Consider the following 13,503-nt stretch of genomic DNA (forward strand, 5'->3'; position numbering starts at 1 on the left):
TTTTAAAACAAATTGATTTTTTTATAAATTTTTTATTCTTTTTCTTTCTTTCTTTTCCTTTTTTTTTTCTATTAATTCCGTGCGAAGGTCACCGCCGATCACAGGCGAGGGCCGGTGACTAGGGCCGTGAAGCCCTCCCCGGTCACGAGCGAGGGCTTCACAGTCGACGAGGGTAGAAAGAAAGAAAAAGAAAAAGAAAAAGAAGAGAAAAATAATACATAATATTTCAAAAATTCAAAAAAAATAAAATATTATTAAAAAAATCTCACGTTAGCGTTGATCATGCCATATAAGACGGTCATCATCCACGTTGGCATTCTTTTCGTTAGTTAGATTTGAAATAGGTTTAGAAATTTTTGGACAATTTTTCCTCGTAAAATTTGTGAGATCAAAAGGTTTAGAATCAAAATGGCAAAAATTTAATAAGTTTGAGATTTTTTGGATAATTTTTTTCGGTAAAATTTGTGAGATTTGAAATAATCTCATTAGCCCTTTTCAACGTTCCTTTTGTTTTGTTAGATTGATGCGATGGTCAAAGGGCGATTTTTCTATTTTCTTTTAGGTATGTATTAAAAGTGAAGGGTATTTTTATAAGTGAAAATGATTGCGTGCCATGCGCAAATTCAAAAGGCAAAGATAAGGGGGAAATCTATTTTATCAGACGTAATCGATATGAGTAAAGATTTCTCCAAATCATTCTTTAACACAAGTCAACCGTCCGTCCCGTTCTATGTTTTAGGTTAATTAATCCTCGATTGCTTTGTTAAGGATCTCTGTTTTTGTGCGTGAGATTTTGTTCGGTTCAAATTAAATACCTTATATAATATCTATCTTTCATATCCACCAACTCGTGTGCGTGTTTTCTTTTTTTTGTAAGTTATATGTGGACGAGTCGCTGTTTATGCATGAAAATTTTACGTGTCAGTTCTTGATTAGTAATTGCTTTTGAGATAGGTTATTCAAGAACCACAACGATTTCTCCATCTTTCTCATATAAGATTGATTCCACGTATTGATTCATCAACATTGGTTTAATCTTATCAAGGTTTGTCAAACATAGAAAATCATAGCGTAATAACACGACACTTCAAGTTTTCGGTCAATTCCATCCGGTTGAATTAAGAACTGTTCTCTAAGACGGGGGTTTGAAAGAATTGTACTTATGGCATGCAAACAATAAGCATAATTGTGCATTGGTTCAGAATTGTTTTGTTCTTCGAAAAACGTGCCGGAGAAAAGCCGGATGAACAGACAAACAAAGTGGAATCACACAGAAATACACAGTATTTTCTCTTGGAGATGGTGGCCCATGACAAACAAAAAAATGTCCGAACGCCGGCAAATCCTCGTAGTTGTCGTTGCGACGTGGTCCTACCTACGAATCCCACTAACCCGCCTTGACCGTCTCTCTCCCTTCGGTTTTTCTTCTTCCTATGGAGTTTGACCCCATGAACTCCACATGGAACCTCGAGCCAACTCGCGAGCGTGTTCAAATACAAAGGACGAATCTTCTCCCTCCTCTGCAGAAACCCATCTCTCCCGAGACCAGTTCTTGCAACCCCATATCGCCGAAATCTCGCACCATCCCATATGCCTTTGCCCTGCGCTGCTTCTTGATCTCGAGATTAGTGCTCCGACCCACGACCCCCAGGAGAAAGATGAGCTCGGAGAAGCTCAGGATCGTCGAGTCCGTGTCGGTTTTCTTGGTGGGCGTTCTTGTCTTGAGCTGTGCGCGATTTGTGCAGTGTCAAGATTTGAGTGACTACAGCCAAGTTGACAACCCTGCTGTTCTGCCCCTCATTACTCAACTCGTTTACGCCCGAATTTCAAATGTCACCACGAATCTTCAGTATGAGATCAATAACCGGTCCAGCTTCTGCATTAAGAATCCGTCAGTACTCGCTCGCTCTTCTTGCTGTTTGTCAAATGAGGATTGTTTTCATGTTCTTTCTTAACAAAATAATCTTTCTTGGAATAATTGGGTAGACCTGTAACTGGTTTATGTTCTAACTGTTTAACATCGCGATGTTTCATTATTTCAGGTCAGATGATTGGAACAGAGCTTTCAATTATTCATCTAATTTGGGCTTCTTGTCCTCTTGCATTCAGCAAACTAAAGGTATAACACATCATTTATTTTACCCTAGAGAAGTTGGCAAGTCTAATGTTTCTTTGTGTTTTATGATTCTTAATCTAGAACACCTTTTGCTAGTAAGTTGAGTTTGATCGTTGTAATAACTGAGGTTTTCTAGTTTCATCTTTTGGATTATTATATCTCGGTCTTTTTAAAACTCATCTTGTGTAACCACATTACATAGACAAAATTGCTCTAAATACCGATGGTTGTCCAATGACCGGGTATTAACATTCCATTTGCCACTTAGTTGCTGGATCCACAAATCTACTGACGTTTTCCTGTCAACACAAATTTCTTTTTCTCATCTGACATGATGCTCCCGCTTGATGCTATAGGAGATATGGCTAGCCGTTTGTGTACAGCAGCAGAACTGAAGTTCTACTTCAATTCCCTATTTCAAACTTCAGTGAGCAGTAATTATCTGAAGCCCAACAAAAATTGTAATCTCACCACCTGGATTTCTGGTTGTGAGCCTGGATGGGCTTGCAGTGTTGGTGCGAATCAACCAGTCGATCTGAAAAATGCACAAGAAATCCCCGCAAGGACCGATAATTGTCAGGCTTGCTGTGAGGGATTCTTCTGTCCTCATGGTCTTACATGCATGATCCGTAAGTATCCTAGGCCTATCACAATTTTTAGCAAATTTTACTATCGTAAGATGGAATTCCAATTATCTGGCCTCTCACTTTTACCTGAGTGACTTTTCATGTAGTTTCTCCTTATGTTATTGAAATAGGATAATATTACGTTGACCTCTAATTTTATTCCCCACAGGAAGCATGTCCATAGAATTGGCTATGGTATAAACCCATAGGATAATATGTTTGTATGTTTGAGCTTCTTGACAATCCTGGAAGCCAGCAGACAGAAATACAATATTTGTTCCTTATTCTTCTGTTAGCTTCCCGCTTATGATACGATTTAAATTTATTTCATGACTACTTTGGTCGTACAAATTCTGTGATCGAAAAGTATTTTTCTCACACTTATAAGCTTTATCTTTATTGACTCTTACAGCCTGCCCACTTGGAGCTTACTGCCCACTTGCAACACTCAATACATCGACAGGCATATGTGACCCGTAAGCTCAGCCTAGTTAGCAGTATTTCTCATTTTTATTTTTATGTTGCCCAAAGTGCCAATAGAACTTTATGCTGCTATGATTTGCAGCTATACCTACCAACTACCCCCAGGGAGGCCAAATCATACTTGTGGAGCAGCAAATATTTGGGCCGATGTTGGTAGGAGCAGGGAGATTTTCTGTTCATCGGGATCTTTCTGTCCAACTACGGTGGAAGATGTCACATGTGGTAGTGGGTATTTAATTTTTTTCCAGTGCTTATTTTCATTTTCAGGATTACCTCCACAATGCTCTCTACCTTCAATTGGATGTAAATCTGATTCATCTGTAATTTCTTTTTCTAGTATCAATCTTTCATCCAAGTTATGGTCTGTTTCTTATTTTCTTTCATTTTTCACATTACTGCAGACACTATTGCCGGCTGGGATCTACATCTGAGCAACGTAAGTTTCTTAATGGAAGTGAATTGATCGAGGAAAATTAAGCTTTCGAAATTGAATATTTGGCATTTGGAACTTCAATTTTGTTGTGTTGTGGGTTTACACACTTCTTGATATCTGTATTCTTTTGCAGCTTGCTTCAAGTTGGTTTCTTGTGATCCGAACACTGTAAATCAAAACATCCGTGCTTATGGGATTATGCTTATTGTAAGTTTCTATACACATCTTGAGCATCTCTTTAGTATCTCCTTTTCTCAAATTTTAGATAATGCCAGATTTACGATCACTAATGTCTTCTCTTTCGTGAAATGTGTCATCTCGAATGTCATCTCAAACATTATCGGGCCATTCACTTTTGCAATCTCCAGATCTTTTACTTTTGCTGAACGTTGTTTTTGTTGTTATGTATTTTATTCTTCCAAGACATTATTTTTACAACCAACAATTTAGGTATTGAAGTTTCTGGCTATGCTCATGCAGGCTGCTTTGAGTACTTTCCTACTCATCATCTACAATTGTTCCGGCCAATTACTCACTACTAGAGCGAGGAGACTAGCCAAATCCAGGGAAGCAGCTGCAAGAAGTGCAAGAGAGACTGCCATAGCACGTCAGAGATGGAAAGCTGCAAAAGATACTGCAAAGAAGCACGCGAGTGGGTTGCAATCTCATTTATCACGGACATTTTCCAGGAGAACAGACGCCGAGCGGTTCCAAATTTTAAATCAGGATAGTCCTGATGAAGCTTATGATTTTTCGCCAGCTGATCATGCAAGGAATTCGACTTTGCCACCAAATCAAAGAAAGAGGGAAAATATCGAACTCATGCAGACGATGGATGAGATTGAAGAAGATAGTTCTCATAATCTTGAAGATTCCAATCCGGGCAGCGTGGGTAAGAATAAAAAAGGGAATATAAAGAAAGTTAAACATATGCATACTCATACCCAGATTTTTAAGTATGCATATTCTCAACTTGAGAAAGAGAGAGCTCAGGAACAGAAGAACAAAGATCTTTCCTTTTCTGGAGTAATTTCAATGGCCACTAATTCTGAAATTAGGAAAAGGCCACTTATCGAAGTATCATTTAAGGACCTAACCCTCACTTTGAAAGGAAAAAAGAAGCATCTTTTAAGATGTGTTACTGGAAAACTAAGGCCTGGGCGCATCGCGGCTGTCATGGGTCCATCAGGGGCTGGGAAAACATCGTTTCTATCTGCATTGGCTGGAAAAGCTGTTGGTTGCTCAACTACTGGTGTAATCCTGATCAATGGGAAGAGGGAATCAATCCACTCTTACAAGAAAATTACCGGTTTTGTGCCACAAGACGATATTGTCCATGGAAACTTGACTGTGGAAGAAAATCTCTGGTTTAGTGCAAAATGCAGGTATGGTTCAGTTGATTTACTACTATTACTTCAAAAGAATGCCTTCAACGTACATTATAGAAACACATGCTTGTAAAATGTTTGCTAAAATTTAGATCATTAAAAGAAACTAAGAGCTTGTGGTTCTTGGATCCCATATCAGATTGAGTTTTAGCTTGGACTAAGAACATACTCTTCATACCTCATCACGCATCTCCTATTTTGGAAAATAAAAAGGCAAAGAAGTTTTCTAAATTTTGTTGCATTTCTTAGTCTAGGATTTTGCAGAGAATTGTTGATGGAAAATGTCCATCTTTCACATGTGAACATAATCTTTCATACCACTTTGCTGCATCGACCCTTAATTTTATGCTAAGCTATGGAGGCAACACTCTTCTACTGGTAATTCTTTCTATATTTTCATGTAAAACCTGAAGACTTCCTGCTAAGATGCCAAAGGCAGATAAAGTGCTCGTTGTTGAGAGAGTTATAGAGTCCTTGGGGTTGCAATCAGTGCGAGAGTCGCTGGTTGGAACAGTCGAGAAGCGAGGGATCTCCGGAGGCCAGAGAAAGAGAGTAAATGTTGGCTTAGAAATGGTGATGGAACCTTCACTTTTAATTCTAGATGAACCGACATCCGGTCTGGACAGTGCATCCTCACAGCTGCTCCTGAGAGCACTTCGACACGAAGCACTGGAAGGGGTTAACATCTGCATGGTGGTTCATCAACCGAGGCAAGTTTCTGCAAGAATCATCAAATTATCATGCATAACCATTTTCATGAAGATCTATGATATGCAGTGTTCATAAGGATACCTAGTGAAGCTGCAACTATCATTAGGAATGTCCTGATAAAAAAGTCTAAATTCTAGGCTGCCTTGTTCTTGTTTTGTTTTATACATAAAAAAGAAAATTTTCTGGTAACTGAACAACATTTTTGGGTGCAGCTACTCACTGTTCAGGATGTTTGATGATTTGATACTACTGGCAAAAGGGGGCCTAATTGTCTATTATGGTCCAGTGAAGAAAGTTGAGGAATACTTTGCAGGAATGGGCATAAATGTGCCAGAGCGAGTGAACCCTCCAGATCACTTTATTGACATTTTAGAGGGCATCGTGACTCCAAGCACAAGCTCTGGCGTGAATTATAAAGAACTTCCTATCAGGTGGATGATTAACAACGGGTATCCAATACCTCCAGATATGAAGGAGGATGCTGGAGCCATTTTGTCCAGTGGAGGCGCAGGTATAGTTGTTGGACTTAATGCCCCTAGAGTTGGAACTGAGGAGCAATCTTTTGCTGGTGAAATATGGCAAGATGTGAGGAGCAATGTTGAGAGGCAGCGGGATAAAATACGACTCAATTTCTTGAGGTCCAAGGACTTATCTCATCGGAAAACTGCAGGAGTAATCTCGCAGTACAGATACTTTCTTGGGAGGTAAGAAATATTAATCAGCAGAAAAAGTTCCGGTTGTATGATTCTTCTATAAGAGCCAAAAGGATGGACTTATACGAGTTAAAATGTGTGTATTGTGAATTCGAAGCTTCTGCTCGCATAGTTCAAGATGGCTTTACTGAACAAAGAACCCAAATCAAAATGATTTTATTTTACTTTCTATTCAATGCTTGTCGGGGAAATCATGTGTCTTTTCATAATCATCCACTTATTGGTCTCGTGGAAGGCTTGTGCAATGATTTCAAAGTTTTTCTCATTTTTATGTTGTTGACATTTCCAGGGTTGGTAAACAAAGATTACGTGATGCTAGAATACAAGCAGCAGACTATCTAATCTTATTACTCGCTGGAGCCTGCTTAGGAACACTTGCTACTGGGGGTGATGAATCATTTGGAGCTGCCGGTTATACTTATACCATAATTGCTGTCTGTAAGTTGGAAGCTTCTCGACCATTCATTATATGTCTCTCCTTATTTGACCTTGTGATTGTTAATATTGACCCAACAACTCGAACTTCAAGAACATTCATGATGTTCGTTACGTAAGCTCTCGGTCGTACACATTCTATCACATGTTTCTGCGTTCTGTTTGTTACTGAAGGTAATCGTCATTTGTCTTTCAGCCCTTCTGTGCAAAATCTCGGCTTTGAGATCACTTTCTCAAGATAAGTTGCAGCACTGGAGAGAGAGTTCTTCTGGGATGAGCAGCTTGGCTTATTTTCTTGCAAAGGACACAATTGACCACTTCAATACAGTGATCAAGCCAGTGGTGTATTTATCGACATTCTATTTCTTCACCAATCCGAGATCTTCCTTTGCTGACAATTATACTGTTCTTCTGTGCCTTGTATACTGTGTGACTGGCATTGCTTATGCCCTGGCCATCTTCTTTGAACCCGGCGCGGCCCAGTTGGTAAGTAAAATTCACAATCTTCTATTTAGTTTTCTTTTTTTTGCGGTAATGAGAAACTTTATAATATTATGCCAATAATGCCTGATTTACTTCTAATTTGTCGCACGTGCTCCTGATAATTGCAGTGGTCAGTTCTTCTTCCTGTGATTTTGACTCTCATCGCAACACGGAATGGTGGTGGTATTTCAAGTATCATATCTAACTTTTGCTACCCTAAGTGGGCTCTGGAAGCATTTGTGATTGCAAATGCTGAAAGGTAATGGTTAACCGATGCACTGTTCATTTATCCTTTAATGTAGACGCATGTTATCCTCACCAAATTATTTCAAGGTCCAACAATGTGGAGATACCATTAGATCTTACCCAACGATATGAAACATCCTCACAAATTGGTTTAGACATTGACGTGATAATATTGAGAAAAACTCTAGACAGAAATGTTAATCGTATTGCTTATTTTTCTGCTGCAGGTATTACGGCGTGTGGCTTATTACTCGGTGTGGTGCGCTTTTCAAAAGTGGCTACGATCTTAATAACTGGGGTACATGTATATTTATCCTGATCTTCATCGGCGTACTTGGCCGTGCCATAGCCTTCTTCGGCATGTTGATCTTCCAAAAGAAGTAAGTTCAAGCAGCGATATCCTCCTCATCATCGGATCTCTGTGCACGGAAGCATTCGCAGCTTTGAGCTGTTTTAATAGGGCCAAATATTTGGAAATGCGCAATTCCTTGGAAAGGAGGGTTTCTGTGGATCGTTAGCTTTCTCGGAATTGCTTCATCATTTTCTATACCGAGTATTCGAGGTCGGCCATCCTTGGCGAAGTTGGTCCATCCACGTTCTTTATCTGATCTGGGGAAAGTTACTGCTCAACCATTCTGTACACAAGATCTTAAGGCAATTGTTCTGGTACAGGATTCATACCTTAACTACCCCTTTAGTATTATATAGAATGTTGATTAGTGCAATGGAGTTGCAACATCTTAATTCTGGAGCATGATACCTTACTACTGCGTTCAATTTGGAAAAATTCGAGTTTCTTTAGCATCAGAAAAATCTAGCCAAAGAATAACCAATATTCAAATCTTCGATTTAAGGACGTTTATGAGTGATTAAACATGCAATCTCAGTCAGGAAATATAGATGGCCTCCATCGACGATTAGCTAAAGAATTTGGCTTTGAACGATGCATAGATAATTTTCACGAACCCATTCAATTTATAAAAAGGAAGATACCAGCGAAACATATGGAGCTCTCCAGGCAACTTTCTATAATTCAAGAAATTCTAGTTCAAGAGTGGCAATGCTATAATAGTACCGACGTTGGCAGTGTAAAGCAGAGTTAGCTGTTCTTTTTTAATTTTTCCCTTTTCTATTTCACAGTTCATATTTCTGCACGTTGAAGTACAAATTCCACCAGCAAATATTCATGCATTCGCAGCATGAAATTTCTATCAGTGATGGCATTTGAAGTGTTTCCTGTACAGTGGTGTACTCTTCCCTTGTCCTTTTTGGGTACAAAAACCAACCAGTCCAATAAAACAAATGAACTACTTGGGTCATTCATTGTATATCGAAGGCCAATAAACAACAAGAGAAATCCTTGTTGCGCAATCCCCGAGAATATGCCTTGTGAAGCTCGAACTTACTATAAGAAAGGGCTCCAACGTATGATCATGCCAATTGGTTATGAAGTTTCAGTCATTTGGACCAAGAAAACTGAACCGCTAAGGCAAAAGTAGGCCTGTAACCAAAACGACTCCAGAAGTCTTTCAAGAGTTGGGGCTTGCGGCATGACATGGAATCTGAATCTGAATGTGGAAATCGACAGAAAAGACGGTCTCTGCTCATCAGGCATATTATCAGACTTCAAAAACAAGGAAGCATATTAAAGTCAAAGCAATGGTGGTCTCAACATTTAGACATATGAAACTAGGCCCTCTACTAGATTCCAAGTCGAATGATCCTCAAATGACCAAACGTAAGAAAATTTAAACACGGTATCAAGACTACAGGAAGATTCCTGACCATAAAAGTTAATTCTTTTTTTGTTACAGTACCAGATATAATTAATCACATATTACCTGAAAAGCTTCAAAAAAATTCCTTATTTTACATTTACGTTCTTGAGAACTAAAGCTGGTATGAAGAAAGTAGAATCCAAGAAGAGGGCCTACAATTACCTCATAGTCATTTCCAGATGATGTCACCCATAAATTTAAGAGCCGGAACACCTCTTATCTCTACATCAACAAGAGGTGCCTGAATTAGATTCAAGCCAGAGAGTTCTGGATCATTTTGGATCATATCAAGAGCTCGCATCTGATCCTGAAATATTCCCGGAAGTTTTTAGTCAGCATCTAAGCATAACTTTAATAACCGCACAACTAGTAACCCAGCAACTAAGATGAAATCATTTCATGTAATTGAGGAAACGGGTTACCTTCCTTTTCATCGAGCAAAACTTGCAATCCGAGGCAGATGGAGGAAGAATCTGATTAACAATCAGCCTCTTGACCGGAACATTTTCTTTCTTCAGAGATGAATGCAACCGGGAAGACTCGCTAATTGCCATCACCTACAAAGAAAGAACCAAGAGATGTACGACCAAACTTCAACCGACTACGTTAGATATGAATAAGCCAGAGAACAGCAATTAAATGACTGATCTACTTAGCTTCTTTCTTTTTTTTTTCTTTTTTGCAATTGAATTCTACTAGTAGGGTAGACTTCTAAGAGCTCATTACCGTTGGTATTGTCACTATGACAAATTCTGTCGAATCCGTGTCACGGAAAAGCTCACGCACTTTCACCATTCTTTCCCTTAGAAGCTCCAACTTGTTCGCCTGCATAACAAGATATAACTATGAAGCATTCTGATTAAAATATCACAGCAAAGACAAATAGTCCCAAATTAAGCATTCCTCACTTACAGCATCCTGCGGCTTATTTTCTTCTTGGCCAAAAACAGATTTGATGGCAGAGGTAGCTGATGAAATTTTTTGCTTGAGCTGTAACCGAGGAAATACAGAAATTTGAGAAGGGACCCAATAAAACATAGATCGAAGTCCTATCATTTTATAGAGCCTAATAATCTATCTCTTTAATTTTTAATGAAGAGTTGTTCCTATACTTGGTGAATTCCAATCACTGCGACTTACAAATATAATGAAAGTAATATCACAGAGTCAGGGGAAGAGATGTCATCAAGAAGGAACAACCAAAAGTATTTGGCGCAAGCCATCTATTTCACCACAACCTGTTCATGAAAGCTACTTACCAAGATACATAAACACACACTTATTTGCTGTTATTAGTTTCATTGCAAGGTCTTTCACATCCTTTTTTTTCTTTTTTTTATACGACCAAAAATGATTCGAACTGCCAAGGAGCTGGGAGCCATCATAAATTCAAATTCTTACCTTCAATATCTTGCCTATTGATGCATCCAGAAAGTCAGGCAAAGACAGCAGCCGCAGAGTATGACCCTGTTGAAAAACTACCAATAAGATTATAGATCTAGTGATTGATAAACATTGGCTGTTCAGTTTCCCTACCGTGGGTGCAGTATCAAATATGATTCTCGTAAACATGCTATATTCTGGTGATTCAAGGAATTGTATCACCTGAAACATTTTAAATTTCAAAATCATTAAATATGTGATGGATATAGTATAGATATTACTAAGCTATAGTGCAAAAAACTTCCGAAAGAGGAGATAAAACCTTCGAAATTGCAATTGCTTCATCCAGTCCAGGTGGTGGTGTATCAAGCAGCTCTCCCAGCTTAAGCTCACCAAGCTTGACAAAGGTCAACAGAGCTTCATTATAGTTACACGATCACACAATTTCCAGGGGACTGATTTTCTATTGGTCTTTTGTCAAAAAGAAGCTCCAAACACAAATGGTCAAGTAACTTAAATTCAAATATCACAAATATTAAGAAGTGACAATTTGTTCAAACTATAGCAGGAGGATTCTAAACAAGGGAACAATTAACCATAGTCTTGTATCAACTTGAACTCCAATGGAAAAACAAATGAAGGCGGTTATGTTGGGCTAACCATACAGAAAATGGCACTTTTTGGAACTGCAAAAAATGTGCAGAAAAATATCCTTACCTGTTCTACAAGCATTCCGAGGCCCATTCCATCCATGAAATCTTTAACCCCAGTTCCACCATTTTTCTGACTTGCACTACGGAACTCTTCCCTAGCTTTTTCGGGATTTATCTGCATTAAAAAAATTTAACTTTAATAGACTAGAACACTAGATCACATCTTAAGACACACAACATGAACCATTGGATATTCCACCAATCATATGCCGATGCTACATACCTCGAGAGCAAACAGTGGATAATCAGGTCCTTCAACACGTGCTAGCACACCCCCTGTTAAATCCTACATATCGTAAATAGATAGAAATGCAGCATCAGCTACTGGCACAATTGGGAAAAAAGTAACAGCAAAGAAACTAAGAAAGTACCGATAGGTTGAACCTGCGCGAACGAATCACTCAAAGAGTGGGCTGGATCAGTTGACACCACAAGAGTGGGGTGTCCATTGTTAGCAAACTTCACAGCAAGTGACGCAGCACAGCTCGTCTTACCAACACCTCCTTTCCCACCAAGCAGGTAATACTTGCGCTGAGTCCCCGAAACCATCTCATCGAACACTGCAACAGATTCTGCAGGGGCTGCCACTGCCCTCACTGAAGAAAGATAGGAAAGTATGGAAGAGCACCAATGAAGAGAAAATGCCTCTCCCTATGGACACGAGAGGTTACAAGAATTATTTGCATCAAACACCATCAAGAGAGTATGTGATCTTCCTCAATATTATCCCCAGACTTGAGGACAATAATTCTATATCAAGCGAAGACAAATTCTACTCTCCTTCTTCACTAGGTCTGAACCAGATCTGACATTCAACCCAATGTATAAAATTGATGCTATCTGGACATCCAGTAAGAAGAGTTCAAGGACTTCAGAGGAAGAACACGATTAAGAAATATTAGTATTTCTAATATTTTCTTCCTCTTTTAGTTCAATCTTCAATGTACCACTTAACATGTTCATAGACTGTACTCCTTGTGTGGAAGTACTTCATCTAACAGTGTAACTCGAGTAAAAATACAAGAATACCCAGTATTTCTACACGTTCATTATGAGTATGCAGATTCACATGCCCAAATATCTGTAGATCACATGCTCATGCATTACATCAGGGGAATTAATCATCCGTGCATTCAAGGACATTTTACTATACAATTGGTACCAGCCCATCATCACACTGAGAGATTCTTGCACAGATGCAGAATAAGATGTATACCAATAAAGACAGTTCTTTCGGTGCGGACACCAACTTCCATGGAGTACCCGCATAATACATATGACATTTAGTTAAGAAGAAAAGGAAAAATCTAAAGCTCAGTTCATCCCTTCTTTTGGCCAAGTACAGGGAATGCTTTAGCTCATTAATTTGATTGATGAAAGAAATGTCCAGCTTGTCATTCTCCTAATTTCTTGGTTAATGCACAACAAACCTCCACAGTGTTTACTTATCAGCGAGAACAGCAACCAATACACGTGCAAACCACCTACTCCACACAACTATTGAAAAATCCAAACTTTGCAGATTAAAATTCCAGGAACACAGCCAGTTCTTACGATAAGCCGCCTAAACACAGAAGCTGAAGATTCCTTTCAGCTCAAATAGGGGAATTAACGATTAGGAATCACTTAGATGAAAAACTTCATTAAGCCCAACCGTTTTTCGGGCATTCAGCGAAGTGGGCACCGATTAAATTACCTCGAAAAGAACTCCCCCGAGTCTTTCTAGCGATGGAAAGCGAGACGAGCTTGCTGCGAAAAGGATTCGTCGGTTTTAGCGTTTTGGGAAGATGAGAAAGCGGATTGATGGGTTCGACGGAGGTTGTTGGTTTGCGAAAAGCAGGTGAAGAAATGGAGGGTATACATGGAGCTGTCGCCATATCGTCGTCCCTTCTTCTTCCTTCTCTTCTTCTGCTAAGGGAGACAGGCAGAGAGAGCACGAGAGAGTCCGTCAGGACCGTGCGCGCGTGCGTTTCTTTTTCTAGTAATCCCCGAAAA

At 39.2% G+C, this 13,503-nt stretch overlaps 2 protein-coding genes across 4 annotated transcripts; one reads left to right on the top strand and one right to left on the bottom strand.

Annotated features, from left to right (window-relative positions):
• The first annotated feature begins 1,354 nt into the window (after nt 1-1,354).
• On the top strand, nt 1,355-8,279 carry LOC115673083 (ABC transporter G family member 24-like). The gene is made up of 14 exons (XM_056306680.1): nt 1,355-1,891; nt 2,043-2,119; nt 2,473-2,745; nt 3,155-3,218; nt 3,308-3,454; nt 3,627-3,661; nt 3,792-3,865; nt 4,139-5,043; nt 5,460-5,756; nt 5,970-6,461; nt 6,760-6,908; nt 7,102-7,391; nt 7,517-7,647; nt 7,862-8,279. Exons 1-14 carry the CDS (start codon nt 1,434-1,436, stop codon nt 8,016-8,018), a joined length of 3,549 nt encoding a protein of 1,182 aa, XP_056162655.1. The 5' UTR covers nt 1,355-1,433; the 3' UTR covers nt 8,019-8,279.
• A 435-nt stretch (nt 8,280-8,714) lies between these two features.
• LOC115673084 (ATPase GET3B) lies at nt 8,715-13,465 on the bottom strand. Of its 3 annotated transcripts, none has more exons than XM_056306684.1 (12): nt 13,205-13,465; nt 11,893-12,104; nt 11,732-11,794; nt 11,513-11,623; nt 11,118-11,192; nt 10,949-11,017; nt 10,814-10,879; nt 10,325-10,402; nt 10,139-10,237; nt 9,835-9,969; nt 9,575-9,719; nt 8,715-9,202 (listed from the first exon to the last, which is right to left on the bottom strand). In XM_056306684.1, the coding sequence occupies exons 1-11, from the start codon at nt 13,383-13,385 to the stop codon at nt 9,582-9,584; spliced, it is 1,227 nt and encodes a 408-aa protein (XP_056162659.1). In that variant the 5' UTR covers nt 13,386-13,465; the 3' UTR covers nt 8,715-9,202; nt 9,575-9,581. The 3 variants fall into 3 exon arrangements, with proteins under 3 accessions (XP_056162659.1, XP_056162662.1, XP_056162670.1); XM_056306687.1 differs by having other exon boundaries at nt 8,715-9,216; XM_056306695.1 differs by having other exon boundaries at nt 11,893-12,159; nt 13,205-13,338.
• Nucleotides 13,466-13,503: the final 38 nt, after the last annotated feature.

The sequence above is a fragment of the Syzygium oleosum genome, unplaced genomic scaffold, assembly GCF_021117445.2.
Source record: "Syzygium oleosum isolate NSW1041296 unplaced genomic scaffold, Sole_v2.1 Sole_v2.02, whole genome shotgun sequence".
Taxonomy (NCBI): Eukaryota; Viridiplantae; Streptophyta; class Magnoliopsida; order Myrtales; family Myrtaceae; genus Syzygium; species Syzygium oleosum.

Excerpts from the sequence above, each read along its gene's own strand:
- LOC115673084 (XM_056306684.1), bottom strand. The coding sequence starts at position 13,385 with ATGGCGACAGCTCCATGTATACCCTCCATTTCTTCACCTGCTTTTCGC. Across the intron at positions 12,105-13,204 it reads TCGGGGGAGTTCTTTTCGAG|TGAGGGCAGTGGCAGCCCCT; the intron begins GTAATTTAATCG and ends ATCTTTCTTCAG. Across the intron at positions 9,720-9,834 it reads TTTGCTCGATGAAAAGGAAG|GATCAGATGCGAGCTCTTGA; the intron begins GTAACCCGTTTC and ends GGAATATTTCAG.
- LOC115673083 (XM_056306680.1), top strand. The coding sequence starts at position 1,434 with ATGGAGTTTGACCCCATGAACTCCACATGGAACCTCGAGCCAACTCGC. Across the intron at positions 6,462-6,759 it reads TACAGATACTTTCTTGGGAG|GGTTGGTAAACAAAGATTAC; the intron begins GTAAGAAATATT and ends TGACATTTCCAG. Across the intron at positions 7,648-7,861 it reads GTGATTGCAAATGCTGAAAG|GTATTACGGCGTGTGGCTTA; the intron begins GTAATGGTTAAC and ends TTTCTGCTGCAG.